The 14,942-nt window shown below is 43.6% G+C and overlaps 1 protein-coding gene across 7 annotated transcripts in view; it reads left to right on the top strand.

Moving 5' to 3' along the window:
• LOC144592139 (single-stranded DNA-binding protein 2) overlaps positions 1-14,942 on the top strand; it is a 285,013-nt gene that overhangs the window by 232,554 nt on the left and 37,517 nt on the right. For all 7 annotated transcript variants that reach the window (XM_078396547.1, XM_078396548.1, XM_078396546.1 and 4 more), the window contains 2 exons: positions 5,412-5,460; positions 7,086-7,121. In XM_078396547.1, the coding sequence (XP_078252673.1) occupies positions 5,412-5,460; positions 7,086-7,121 (85 nt within the window). The remainder of the gene's footprint in view (positions 1-5,411; positions 5,461-7,085; positions 7,122-14,942) is intronic.

Genomic DNA, 14,942 nt, shown 5'->3' with positions numbered 1-14,942 from the left:
AAATGGTGTATATTTAAGGAGATGTGGGAAGAGGGACTAAAAACGTTTTGTTTTATTTTTAATTCTGTGTATGTAGGGGGGTGGTGGGGGGGTTGGGGGAAACCTTTTTTTCAAATCTCCTCCTCAACGGAGATGCGACCTTTACCGTGTCGTATCTCCGTTCGCGCTACAGCCTAACATCGTGGAGTCGGCGGCCTCCAGCTGGGATCGACCTCAAAGACTCCGGTCGCAGGGCCTGGACTTACCATCTCGGAGGCTTCGGCCGTGGGCCCTGCAGACCGCAACATCGGGAGCTCGCAGGTCCCTGGCTGGCGACCGGCTTTTCGGAGCTCCAGCCGTAGCAGCTTCGACCGCCCCGAAGCGCGAGGTATGATCAACCCGCCCGCAGGCCCTTCATCGCCCTGCGTGGCCCGGCCGCAGCACTTTCCATCGCCCGGTGGGGGCTCAGGACTTTCATCGGCCTGCTCGGCTCGGCCCTGGGACTTTCCATCGCCCGGTGGGGGCTCAGGACTTTCATCGGCCTGCTCGGCTCGGCCCTGGGACTTTCCATCGCCCGGTGGGGGCTTCAAAAAGTTGGGAGTCTCGATCACCTCGTGGCACCACGGGAGAAGAATGAGGAGGAGATAAGACTTTGCCTTCCATCACAGTGAGGGTATGCCTAGAGCAATCACTGTGATGGCTGTTTTGTGTAAAAAAATTATATCTATGTGTCTTGTGCTTTTTAATGTCTACTGCCAGACCCTGACGTGAGAGGACGCTGGCGTTGAGTATTCGCCGCTTTTCCGTCAGGATAGTTTGTCTGTTTGTTTCTATGTTAATTGTTTTTGTAAAGCGCTTTGAGCATGTGATAAGGCGCTATATAAAATAAATGGATTATTATTATTATTATTATATGACGGTGAAGGTATCAGGACGTTGAGAAGTCTGCTCACAAACAAAATAGGATAATTAGTCTTATTAATAGATATAAAGAAAGGAAGTTATTTTAAACTTGTATAACCTCTTTTGAATGCCATGTCTGTTCCCAGGCATCAGACTTTCAGAAGGATGTCAGGAACAAGAAAATGTAGAAGAGATATACTAGAATAATAAACGTAATTTATTAGCCAAGTATGTTTTGCAACACACGAGGAATTTGGTTTTCCATACAGTCATACCAAATAGGATGAATGATGAGGAACAACTTATGTTGAGAGATCAAAGAAGTTAGAGGTGTTTCTCTTCGCATGTTAAGAGAAAAATTGATAGAAGTGTTTAACATCATTAAAGGTTTCACAATGTGCACTGCTGGGAAAATGGCTGTAATGTAAATCTGGTAACAAGTCTTAGTAACCAGAGAGTCTTAATTTAAGGTGATTGTCCAAAGCACAAATCAAAGGTATTTATTCACAAAATGCTGGAGTAACTCAGCAGGTCAGGCAGCATCTCAGGAGAGAAGGAATGGGCGACGTTTCGGGTCGAGACCCTTCTGCTCTCTCGCTGCTTTGAAGAAGTCTAAAGCACAAAAGTTGAGATGGGAAGTCCCTGTTATGTACTGTGTGAGAAATTGATCTTATAAATAGAATCAGTTGTGCTCTGCAGGGACACAATTGTTGCCTTGCAGCCTTAGAAACATAGAAACATAGAAAATAGGTGCAGGAGTAGGCCATTCGGCCCTTCGAGCCTGCACCGCCATTCAATATGATCATGGCTGATCATCCAGCTCAGTAACCTGTACCTGCCTTCTCTCCATACCCCCTGATCCCTTTAGCCACAAGGGCCACATCTAACTCCCTCTTAAATATAGCCAATGAACTGGCCTCAACTTTGGTGTATAACTTTCATGCCCACAAATCGCATTGGGGTGTGTGTGTGCACGGGTGTATAAATGGGGCAGTGAGGGGAGAGAGTCGAGAATCAAGTGAAAATAAAGCTGTAGTAAAAGCATAGGAAAGATATTCCAAGGCACCCTGAAAAAGAAAATAATAAATAGATGAACAGACGTGATGGACTGCGAGCCATTTCTCAATGGCACTTTCATTGAAGTTTTTTAAAGAATTGAAGAGGCTGGCTAACAACTGGAATTCTGTGGAAGTGCTATATTTAGATTTCAGCAGAGCCTTTGACACTGTGCCACATGAGCAATCATTTTGCAAGCCAAAGCCTGATCCGCACATGGTTACTTTTCTAATTTTAGTGTCATTAACATTTTTAACACAAATTCCTTTTGATTATTTATATCCAGTAATAGCACTTACATAGTCATGTATTATCCCTCCTCTAAAGAAATAGAGGTATATTGGTATTTATCTTCATTTTATTCCTTCTGGGATTCCATCTTAGATATATTGATCCAGAAGGGGGTGCAATCCAGTTTCGTCAGGATATTGTAAGAATTCTAAGGATTTAATTGTCAGTTATGTATACTCCAGAATTTGGTAAGATGAGACTTGATGATTTGATTAACATTTCTGTTTTTTGAAATAATTAAAACTAAACAGAGATATGTGCATCCTGAAAGAGAAAATAATAAATTGATGAATAGACATGATAGACTGTGAGCTGTTTCTCAAGGAATGGAAGTGCTAATGAGTTTAGGCGAATCTTAGAGCAAAACCTTCAGGCAAAGGTATAGAATGACATCCCACAGGGAAGGGGTAACTTGATTATGCAGACAGATAGACATTTGTTAAATTGTGTTATTGAATCATAATCTAAACGCACAGAAACAGGCCCTTCAGCCCTGCTTGTCCATGCCGATCAAGATGCTCCAAGTAAGCTAGTCTCATTTGCTCATATTGGGCCCATACTCATCTAAACCTTTCCCATACATGTTTGTTTGAATGTCTTTTAAATGTTGTTATTATACCTGCATCAACAACCACCTCTGGCAGCTCATTCATTATGATTGCCACCGCAAGAAATTGCAGAGAGTTGTAGATGTAGCCCGGTCCATCACACAGACCACATATTCCAGCACTGACTTTATCTACACGTCACACTGCCTTGGAAAAGCAACCAACCTAATCAAAGATTTTCACACCCAAGATGAGGTGTTCCATACTAGAACATCCAAGATGTCCTCATTCTTTGGGGAACGGGGATTCCCCTTTCCATCATAGATGAGACCCTTGCTCATGTCTCCTCGGTACCCCGCAGCTCCTCCCTTGCTCCCCCTCCCCCAGTCGCAACAGAGACAGAGTGCCCCTAGTCCTTATCTTCCACCCCATTAGCCGTCACATACAACACATAATCCTCCCAAATTTTCACCACCTCCAACATGATCCCACCACTGGCTACATTTTCCCATCTCCACCCCTTTCCGCCTTCTGCAGAGACTGTTCCCTCTACAACTCCCTGGTTAACTCATCCCTTCCCACCCAAACAACCCCCTCCACCGGTACTTTCCTCTGCAACCGCAGAAGATGCAACACCTGTCGCCATACCTCCTCCCTCGACTCTGTCCAGGGACCCCGACAGTCCTTTCAGCTTAGGCAGAGGTTCACTTGCACCTCCTCCAACCTCATCTACTGTATCCATTGTTCAAGATGTGGACTCTTATACATTGGCGAGACCAAACGCAGACTGGGCGTTCCTTTCGCGGAACACCTTCGCTCAGCCCGCCTGAACCAACCTGATCTCCCGGTTGCTGGGAACTTTAATTCTCCTTCCCATTCCTCCACAGACCTTTCTGTCCTCGGTCTCCTCCATTGTCAGAGAGAGGCTAAGCGCAAATTGGAGGAACAGCATCTCATATTTCGCTTGGGCAGCTTACAGCCCAGTGGTATGATTTATTGATTTCTCTCACTTCAGGTAGCTCCAGCATTCCCTCTCTCTCTATCCCTCCCCCACCCAAGTCGCACTAGCTTCTCATTTTCACCCTACAAACAGCTTACAATAGCCTGTTTCCTTTATCATTGTTACCTTTTTGCATGTCTTTCATTCATTGTTCTTTATCTCTCCACATCACCGTCTATATCTCTCGTTTCCCTTATCCCTAACCAGTCTGAAGAAGGGTCTCGACCCGAAACGTCACCCATTCCTTCTCTCCAGAGATGCTGCCTGTCTCGCTGAGTTACTCCAGCTTTTTGTGTCTATCTTGAATTGAATTGAATACATTTTATTAGCCAAATATGTGTACATACAAGGAATTTGCCTTGGTACTTTGCACGCATTTAACAACACAATATGCAGTAGACAATTAAAAATGAAACATAATTTAAACATGTGAGGAATGAAATGAAATACCTGAGCAAAAGGAGGCTACAGACTTTTGGCTGCTAAGTAGAGCTGCTGCTCGTGGTTTAAACCAGCATCTGCAGTTCCTTCTTACACATTTTCACATCCTTGTTCATTCATTGTTCTCCCTGCTCAGCTTCTGCAAGGTGCAGGCTGAACAAAGGGCTCATGATCACAGCATTCAACTCGAAACAGATATTTTTGACAGGCTGTGATTTCTGAGAGGGTCTCCAATGAATTTCAAAACTTAATATTGACCATTGCAAAGTGATGTCGAGAGATGAATTGTGCTAACATCGGTGTGACAGTTCCGATCTTCAAATTGCCTTCTCGTTCCTGAACCTTGCACGTTGTACTCCCAGTTTTTATGTAATTTAACACTATATATTGTATGTTGGCAACAAATGCTCCAAATTTTGGCAGGGGAGATGTTGAGTGTACGAGCTATGACAAATGGACCTAATGGACATTTATAAGATCAAACACGTGCACATGAGCTTTATGTGCAAATCAGAAAATAAGAGCAAATGGGTCCAATTTCCAACCATAAGCTATGGACTGTCCTGTTTACTCGTTAGAGGAATGCATTTAAGTAGACACAAGGAATTACAGATGCTGGTATGACAAAAATGACACAAAGTGCTGGAGTACATCAGCTGAAGTGCTCATGGGATGCATTTAACCTGTATCATACACACTTCATACTTGAATATTTAACAGTGCTGATTTACTGTTTAATCTGCCATTTTTTTCACTCTATATTCTTGACTGTTGTTTATTGCCCTTCATAAAACCTCATGTCTGAATCACAATCTAAATCCAATGTAGTTTCAAGAAAAGGTTTCAGAACTGCTAACTTGCGTGACACCTGATTAAGATGAGAGTGAAATATTCGAAAGATGTTTACATTTTAGACCATAGAACATAGAAAAGTACAGTATAGGAACAGGCCCTTTGGCCCACAATGTTTCTGCCGAACATGGTGCCAAGATAACAAAATCTCTTCTCATACACAGAAAAATACAGCACATAAACAGGAGTTCAGCACAGGAACAGGGGGAGTATTACTTGCATGGCTGTGCCAAGTGAGACATTAGTATATGCTGCCTAGTAGCATGGATTGCATGCTGGTAGAATGCCAAAGTTGGTTCAGTTGTTTGAATTAAAACTCCGTCTGTCACTGTTTGTTGCAGGGGTCCCGGAGGTGGTCGACCATGGCCCAATCCACCTAATGCCAACTCGGTAAGTATGATGCTTGTAACTCAACACAGCAAGAAATAAACCTGTAGCACCCTGTACGTGGAAGTGGTTAGCTAGGATGCATATTTTGAAATATTTCCTCCTATTATAACTCGTTCATTTCACAGTTGCAGTAATTATGCACAAGCCTGTGGACAACTAAACAGATAATGTGGTACAGCAGTGAATGGAATCTAAATTATACATCTATTCTTTAATGAAGTTAATTCATTTGCTAGTAGTAATGGGTTACAGGGGGGAGGGGGGCATTGATAACTTGACACTGATTTTCTCCAATTACTTTTGTCAATGTTGTTAGTTAATTTTAGATTTGCTGAAGAAAGTATGATTTTTTCCTTCAGTTAGTTGGAGAAGGAACAACACAGTGGTGCTTCTTTCCCTTGAGTGTTTCTCAAGATTATTGACATGAACACAGATGACTAGATGCAAGGTGATGCTGATAGTTTTAGAAAAGGATTTAAGTAGAGATTCTTAGGAGTCCATATCGCCAACAACTGCTCCTGGACCACCCATATTGAAGCAATGACCAAGAAAGCACACCAACGCCTCTACTTCTTCAGAAGGCTTAGGACGTTCAGCATATCCCCTACAACTCTCACCAACTTCTACAGATGCATCATAGAAATCATTTTATCAGGAATCATCACAGCTTGGTTTGGGAACAGCTCCATCCAAGATTGCAAGAAAGTGCAGCAAATTGTGGACGGAGCCCAGATCATCACACAAACCAACCTGCCTTCAATTGACTCAATTTATCTCTCAAGCTGCCTCGGCAATGGTCGGCAGCATAATCAAGGACGAGTCGCACGCTGGCCACCCCCTCTTCTCCCCTCTCCCATCAGGCAAAAGGTATCGAAGTTGAAAACGTACACCTCCAGATTCAGGGACAGTTTCTTCCCAGCTATAATCAGGCAACTGAATCATCCTAACACAACCAGAGAGCAGTGCTGAACTTCTGCCTACTTCTTTGGTGACCCTCGGACTATCCTTGAGTGGACTTTTCTGGCTTTACCTTGCACTAAATGTTATTCCCTTATCAAGTATCTATACACTGTAAATGGCTTGATTCTTTCTGGGACTGGATAGCACGCAACTAAAGCTTTTCACTGTACCTTGGTATGCGTGATAATAAACTAAACTAAACTAAACCATAATTAAATTTTAAAAATGCAGGTTTCATGTCATTTTATTTATGATTCACCTTTTAAAACAATTGGTAAGTTTCTGCTTATAATGAGTTCTCATAACGGTTTCCTTCCCCAACTATCAACTACATATTAAGTCGCTTATATGTAATGGTATATGCAAATAAAATAAAAGTTAGTAACTATCAAGCTCTTTCTGCTATGTCCCTTCAGTAACTTAATACCTTTGCTTTACATCTCAGACTTTGTGTCCTCTTACAATCAGTATATCGGATGCTGATTCCTTTCAGATAAGACTGCAGATTCAATTTATTGAACCTTTTAAATTTGAATATAACTCAAATAACGAAGAATGATGATAGCTTAAAAATTGTTGTGGTTCCTTATTAAAATGATTGATTTAGGCATGTTCCATCTTTGGAATGGGTGAAAAGGTGACACTGACAGTTATTTTTATTGCAGATACCATATTTATCCGCATCACCTGGAAATTATGTGGTGAGTGCTATTTTACTCTTCGTTGTATGTTGCGCTGCTTTGTTCAAACACCAAAATAATTCACCAGATGTTAACAGTAGTGCAATGTACATTGGCAGAAGTGTGAACATCTGATTTTTGTGTTTGGTTGTTTTGACTGGCATCCAAGGTTACATATGTTGATGTTCATTGGTAATCATTCTGGTCAAATTGTTCTGAGAACAGCTATGCATCAACATATGGTACTCTGGCAAATTGTCTTTGATGTTCAGCAAGGGACACACTTTATTGGGTTTTTGCATTTTTTAAATTTGAATGAAATGAAAAATAATATAATGAAATGTAATTTGCCAAGTTACCAGGGAACTAGTAATAGTTTGCATTTGTTTGAAATGTGAGTTGGCATTAAGGAGATCTGAATTTATGTTGAGCATTAAAATATACTCTATTTCTAATTGCTGGTTGTACATAACGGTGAACAAATTTCCTTAAGTGCATTACAATTAGTATGAGTTCTCAGATAGTTTTGCACCAGGACAATGCCTCATTACGTTTTAACAACCTGAAACTTATGAATACATGCAGTTGCCCACAGAATTGATATTTACCACATAAATATCAGCCAATTCAGGACTTGGGTACATGCAGGTGAATCTTTCATGGTGCTCTGTGGTCATGAGCTCACTGGAATTCCCCAAGTATTACCCTGAAGAACGTGTTCATGGATCCTGCACTGGAGGGATTAGTCCACATTGTCCAGTGAATGATGTTTGATTGTCACTCTTGGGAAGAGTGTGTTTTCATTGTGCATTTTTGAACTGGTTGCCCATTAAGATAAGTCACATGGCTGCCTTCCATTCAATAGACCTCTCCTTGTATTGACTGCCTTCATCCACCTATTGTATCAAGCTCAATTACCCACCACATCAATTGGTCTAGGCATTGATTACCACAAAGCCTTGAAGCCCCGGACCCCAATTAACACACTCCCTGCCTTTGATCCCAAGATTTTATTGTCCAATAGCCCTATCAGAGGTCCAATTCAGAAAACTGTCCACTTCACTAACCACATTACACGTGAAAACTGGTCCAATACTCAGATTGTTTACTCTAACTGCCCTGGGACCTGTAACCACCCCAGATCCTGCTTGTGTGTCTGAATTGTCTTGCTCATTGATGTCAAAGCCATTATCACTTTTAACTTGTGTAGGAAAAAAAACTGCAGATGCTGGTTAAAATCGAAGGTAGACACAAAATGCTAGAGTAACTCAACGGGTCAGGCAGCATCTCTGGAGAGAAGGAATGGGTGATGTTTCGGGTCGAGACCCTTCTTTAGACTGATAGATACCTTTGATTTGTACCAACATCTGCAGTTATTTTCTTATACTTTAGACTGATGGGGGGGGGGGGGGGGGGGGGGCGGGATAAACATAGAATGTAGTCGGAGACAGGAAGACTAGTGGGAGAACTGGAATCTCCCTACCATTTCTGGATCTCACCGTCTCCATCACAGGAGACAGACTATAGACCGACATCTACTACAAACCTACTGACTACCCTAGCTATCTTGACTACACTTCTTCCCTCACTGTTTCCTGTAAAAACTCTATCCTCTACTCCCAATTCCTCTGTCCACGCTGCATCTGCGCCCAGGATTAGGTGTTCCATACAAGGGCATCAGAGGTGTCCTCATTCTTTAGGAAACTGGAGTTCCCCTCTTCCATTATAGATGAGGCTTTCACTAGGGTCTCCTCAATATCCCGCAGCTCCGCTCTTGCTCCCCCTCCCCCTATTCGTAACAAGGACAGAATCCCCCTTGTCCTCACCTTCCATTCCATCAGCCATCACATAACAACATATTATTCACCAACATTTTTGCCACCTTCAGCGGGTTCCCACTACTGGCCACATCTTCCCACCTCCACCCCTTTCTGCTTTCCGCAGAGACCGTTCCCTCCGAAACTCCCTGGTCCACTCGTCCCTCCCCAGGTACTTTCCTCTGTAACCGCAGGAGATGCAACACCTGTCCCTTTACCTCCCCCCTTGACTCCATCCAAGGACCCAAACAGTCTTTCCAGGTGAGGCAGAGGTTCACCTGCATCTCCTCCAACCTCATCTACTGTATCACTGTTCCAGGTGTCAACTTCTCTACATCGGCGAGACCAAGCGCAGGCTCGGCGATCGTTTCACTGAGCATCTCCGCTCAGTCCGTCTTAACCTACCTGATCTCCCGGTGGCTCAGCACTTCAACTCCCCCTCCCATTCCCAATCTGACCTTTCTGTCCTGGGCCTCCTCCATTGTCAAAGTGAGACCCAGCGCAAATTGGAGGAATAGCACCTCATATTTCGCTTGGCCTTCATATATGTTGGCCTTCATAACAAGAGGAGTTGAATATAGGAGCAAAGAGGTCCTTCTGCAGTTCTTGCTATTGAGGGCGTGCAGCGTAGGTTTACTAGGTTAATTCCCGGAATGGCGGGACTTTCATATGTTGAAAGACTGGAGCGACTAGGCTTGTATACACTGGAATTTAGAAAGATGAGAGGAGATCTTATTGAAACGTATAAGATTATTAAGGGGTTGGACACGTTAGAGGCAGGAAACATGTTCCCAATGTTGGGGGAGTCCAGAACAAGGGGCCACAGTTTAAGAATAAGGGGTAGGCCATTTAGAACTGAGATGAGGAAAAACTTTTTCAGTCAGAGAGTTGTGAATCTGTGGAATTCTCTGCCTCAGAAGGCAGTGGAGGCCAATTCTCTGAATGCATTCAAGAGAGAGCTGGATAGAGCTCTTAAGGATAGCGGAGTCAGGGGGTATGGGGAGAAGGCAGGAACGGGGTACTGATTGAGAATGATCAGCCATGATCACATTGAATGGCGGTGCTGGCTCGAAGGGCCGAATGGCCTCCTCCTGCACCTATTGTCTATTGTCTATTGGTATGAACATTGACTTCTCTAACTTCAGATAGTCCTTGCTTTCCCTCTCTATCCCCTCCCCCTTCCCAGTTCTCCCACTAATCTTCCTGTCTCTAACTACATTCTATCTTTGTCCCACCCCCTCCCCTGACATCAGTCTGTAGAAGGGTCTCGACCCGAAACGTCACCCATTCCTTCTCTCCAGAGATGCTGCCAGACCCGCTGAGTTACTCCAGCATTTTGTGTCTACCATCACCTTTAGCTTCCTAAGTCTTAAGATCGTTCCAGGTTACTGTCACTTATTTCTGCCTGATCTCTCAATTTGTTGCTCACTGATGCACTGGGAAATGCACCCAGTGCTCCCCCACCTCCATACTCAAGCAGAGAACAGATCATCTACTTTTCCTTCAGAACATAGAAGCAGGCAGGGCTGACATAACCAATTGTTAACATTGCAGCCTTCCTCACAGTGCAGGCATTGATAGACTGCACTTACATGGTAATATTCCTTACAGAGATCCCTCTGTCAGTCTTAACATATAACAACTACAGCATGGAAACAGGCCTGTCCGGCCCTACCAGTCCACGCCGACCATTCTCCCTGACCTAGTCTCATCTACCTGCACTCAGACGCTGACTGGATAGCATGCAACAAAAAAGTTTTCACTGTACCTCAGTACACGTGACAATAAACTAAACTAACTAACAAACAGCACTGAATGTCAGGATCGACCAAGGGTCTCTGGCGCTGTGAGGTAGCGGCTCTACTAGCTGTGCCACTGTTCCGTCCAATATATTTCCAAACAGGGAAATTGAGTGGCTTGTAGTGGAACACGGAGTTGTGGTTTTCCCATGCGTTTCGTGCCATTTGGTTCTTGATGGATGAGGTCCCTGGTTTGGGAAGTGCTATTGTAATACCAATAAATGCAGTGTATTTTATAGATGAGACATGCTGGAGCCCTTGTGTGCCGGTCGTGGAAATAATGAACATTTATGGGTTGCTAATCAAGCAAGCTTTTTTTTTAATGGTATTGAGTTTCTGAGAGATATTGAAGCTGTATTCATTAAGGCATGTGGAGATTATTGCAATGCACTCCGGAGTCTTGTAGATGATAGAAAGGCTTTGGAGTGTCAGGAAATACTGTGACCCTCTCTTGCAAGTGGCATGAATGATAAGTGCCTCTTATCAGCCCATGCTGAATGATTTTTGGGTCTTGCTCTATGTAGGCATGAAGATCTTTCTTTGCTGAGAAATTCTAAATGGTATTGAACATTGTGCAATCAGCCACACACATCTCCATCTGTGCATTCATGATAGAAGTGATGTCACTGATGAAACAGCTCAGCCGTAGACACATCCCAGAGGAACACCTGCAATGACAATGGTTGGGATGATTTATTTATAACAACAAGTCTGACATCAATGGTGGGAAAGATGCTGGAGTCAATTATAAAAGACAAAAATTACGGAGCATTTGGATAGCAGTAACAGGATCATTCCGAGTCAGCATGGATTTACGAAGGGGAAATCATGCTTGACTAATCTTCTGGAATTTTTTGAGGATGTAACCAGGAAAATTGACAGGGGAGAGCCGGTGGAGGTAGTGTACCTTGACTTTCAGAAAGCCTTCGACAAGGTCCCACATAAGAGATTAGTGGGGCAAAATTGTAGCACATGGTATTGGGGGTAGGGTACTGACATGGATAGAAAATTGGTTGGCAGACAGAAAGCAAAGAGTGGGGATAAATGAGTCCCTTTCAGAATGGTAGGCAGTGACCAGTGGGGTACCGCAAGGCTCGGTGCTGGGACCGCAGCTATTTACAATATACATTAATGACTTGGATGAAGGGATTAAAAGTACCATTAGCAAATTTGCAGATGATACAAAGCTGGGTGGTAGTGTGAACTGTGAAGAAGATGCTATGAGATTGCAGGGTGACTTCGACAGGTTGTGTGAGTGGGCGGATGCATGGCAGATGCAGTTTAATGTGGGTAAGTGTGAGGTTATCCACTTTGGTGGTAAGAATAATAAGGCAGATTATTATCTGAATGGTGTTAAGTTAGGAAAAGGGGACGTACAACGAGATCTGGGTGTCCTAGTGCATCAGTCGCTGAAAGGAAGCATGCAGGTACAGCAGGCAGTGAAGAAAGCCATTGGAAGGTTGGCCTTCATAACAAGAGGAGTTGAGTATAGGAGCAAAGAGGTCCTTCTGCAGTTGTACAGGGCCCTAGTGAGACCGCACCTGGAGTACTGTTGCAGTTTTGGTCTCCAAATTTGAGGAAGGATATTCTTGCTATTGAGGGGGTGCAGCGTAGGTTTACTAGGTTAATTCCCGGAATGGCGGGACTGTCGTATGTTGAAAGACTGGATCGGCTAGGCTTGTATACACTGGAATTTAGAAGGATGAGAGGGGATCTTATCGAAACATATGATTATTAATGGGTTGGACACGTTGGAGGCAGGAAACATGTTCCCAATGTTAGGGGAGTCCAGAACCAGGGGCCACAGTTTAAGAATAAGGGGTAGGCCATTTAGAACGGAGATGAGGAAAAACCTTTTCAGTCAGAGAGTTGTAAATCTGTGGAATTCTCTGCCTCAGAAGGCAGTGGAGGCCAATTCTCTGAATGCATTCAAGAGAGAGCTAGATAGAGTCCTTAAGGATAGCGGAGTCAGGGGGTATGGGGAGGAGGCAGGAACGGGGTACTGATTGAGAATGATCAGCCATGATCACATTGAATGGCGTTGCTGGCTCGAAGGGCCGAATGGCCTACTCCTGCACCTATTGTCTATTGTCTATAACCCCAAACCATCATTCTTTGATCAAAGTATGATTCCAGCCATTGGACTGTTTCCCCTTCTTGCCCACTAACTTCACTTTTACGGAGATTACCTTGATGTTACACGGTCCTTTTACCAGGCATATTGTTGCCACTTTCGGTCAAATAGAAACTTAATGCATGGGCAGTCCTTGCCGCTGAAATTCAGTTCCTTAGCCAATATTCTGAAAACAGCTGTCTTCAGATTTACAGCTGAGTGATCCTGGTATTGTTCAAAATAGGCATCAGTGAATAGGTTTTGGTGAATAATTGCTGCATGATAGCACCGTCAATGACACCGTCCATAATTTTGTTAACGATGGTGAGTTGGGCGGTAGTTAGCCAGATTCCCTTGTACAGAAAGGAACTGCAGAAGCTGGTATATATATCAAAGATAGACACAAAGTGCTGGAGTAATTCAGCAGGTCAGGCGGCATCTCTGGAGAAAAAGGATGGGTGACAAAGGGTTGTGACCCTTTTTCAGACTTGCCTTGCTTTGCCTTGCCTTTTGTGAAGTACATACTTTGGTAATTCTCCACATTGTCAGGAAGATACTGTTGTTAAGAGTGCCCTGAAACAGCTGAACTAGAAGTACTACTAGTTCTGGTGTGCAGTACTACAGCTTGTTTCCACTCTTCATAACCATTCCTATGTTAATTCGGCTGTTCCTTAATCAATGTGGAGTAAATCAAATTGACTACAAGAACTGGCTTCTTTGTCAGTGGGGATCTCAGGACGCAAGTGAATGGATCATCCATTTAGCACTTTTAGTTGAACAAGGTTCTGAATGCTTAAGCCTTGCATTAGCACTTGCATGCTGGGCCCAGCCATTGTCGAGGATGGGGATGTTCATCAAACTCCTGTTTCCCCTACAACAGAGTTGGAGGCCATTCGACCCATCTACCTTTATGCAGGCAGTCAGAGGATTCCCACTTATTGCCCTGCAACGTATTCTCTGACCCAAGCCCATCAACAACATCTTGATTCTCCTGTCATCCATCTACATTAGGAACAACTTACAGTAGCCAAATGACCTACCGACCAGATGTCTCCTCATCTCTCTAGCTGTTGAATTGAGCACGTTATTCACAACTGGACATGATAGGATTGCTGAACTTTGGTCCAGTCCACAAAGCAATATCAATTGCATGCTGATTTTACTGGTTATTACACATGTTGTTGCAGCTTCACAAGTTTGGCACCACATTTTTATGTGCACCAGATGTTGATCTTGGCATGCCGTTCTGCACTCATCATTCAACCAGGATTATTAGTTAAGATAGAGGATATGCCAGGCCATGAGGCGCAGATTGTGGTAGTATACATTTCTGCTGTTGCTAATGATCCACAGTGCTTCATGAATGCACCGATGTGAGATCTTTTCTGAGTCTGTCTTAATTGTAATGTCACGCAAAATGACAGAGGTGGTTTTTGCTGTGAAGATAAAGCATTATTTCCCTCAGTGTGCAGTGTTGACTTACAAGGCATGCACAGTGGCGCAGAGGTAGAGTTGCTTCCTTACAGTACCAGAGACTCGGGTTCGATCCTGACTATGTGTGCTGTGTGTACGGAGTTTGTACGTTCTCCCAGTGACTGCGTGGGTTTTCGTCGGGTGCTCTGGGTTCCTCCCACACTCCACAGACGTACAGGTTTGTAGGTTAATTGGCTTGTAGGTTAATTGGCCTCTGCAAATTGTCCCTAGTGGGTCGGATATACAGTGCCCTCCATAATGTTTGGGACAAAGACCCATCATTTATTTATTTGCCTCTGTACTCCACAATTTTGAGATTTGTAATAGAAAAAAAATCACATGTGGTTAAAGTGCACATTGTCAGATTTTAATAAAGGCCATTTTTATACATTTTGGTTTCACCATGTAGAAAGTACAGAGGCAAATAAATAAATGATGGGTCTTTGTCCCAAACATTATGGAGGGCACTGTAACTGGTGTATGGGGTGATCATTGGTCGGCGCGGACTCGGTGGGCCATTGTTTGAAAACATTGGGATGTTACTTGGCGTTGTAGTAAAGGAATGCTGCACTGTCAAGAGTGACGACCTTAAGAGTCTTTTATTGAATCATTTTTCAGGATCTGGGTGCCGCTTTGTTTG

This window comes from Rhinoraja longicauda, chromosome 3 (assembly GCF_053455715.1).
Source record: "Rhinoraja longicauda isolate Sanriku21f chromosome 3, sRhiLon1.1, whole genome shotgun sequence".
NCBI lineage: Eukaryota > Metazoa > Chordata > Chondrichthyes > Rajiformes > Arhynchobatidae > Rhinoraja > Rhinoraja longicauda.
Note: the sequence above shows the minus strand (reverse complement) of the source record. Positions and strands in the feature narration are given on the sequence as shown.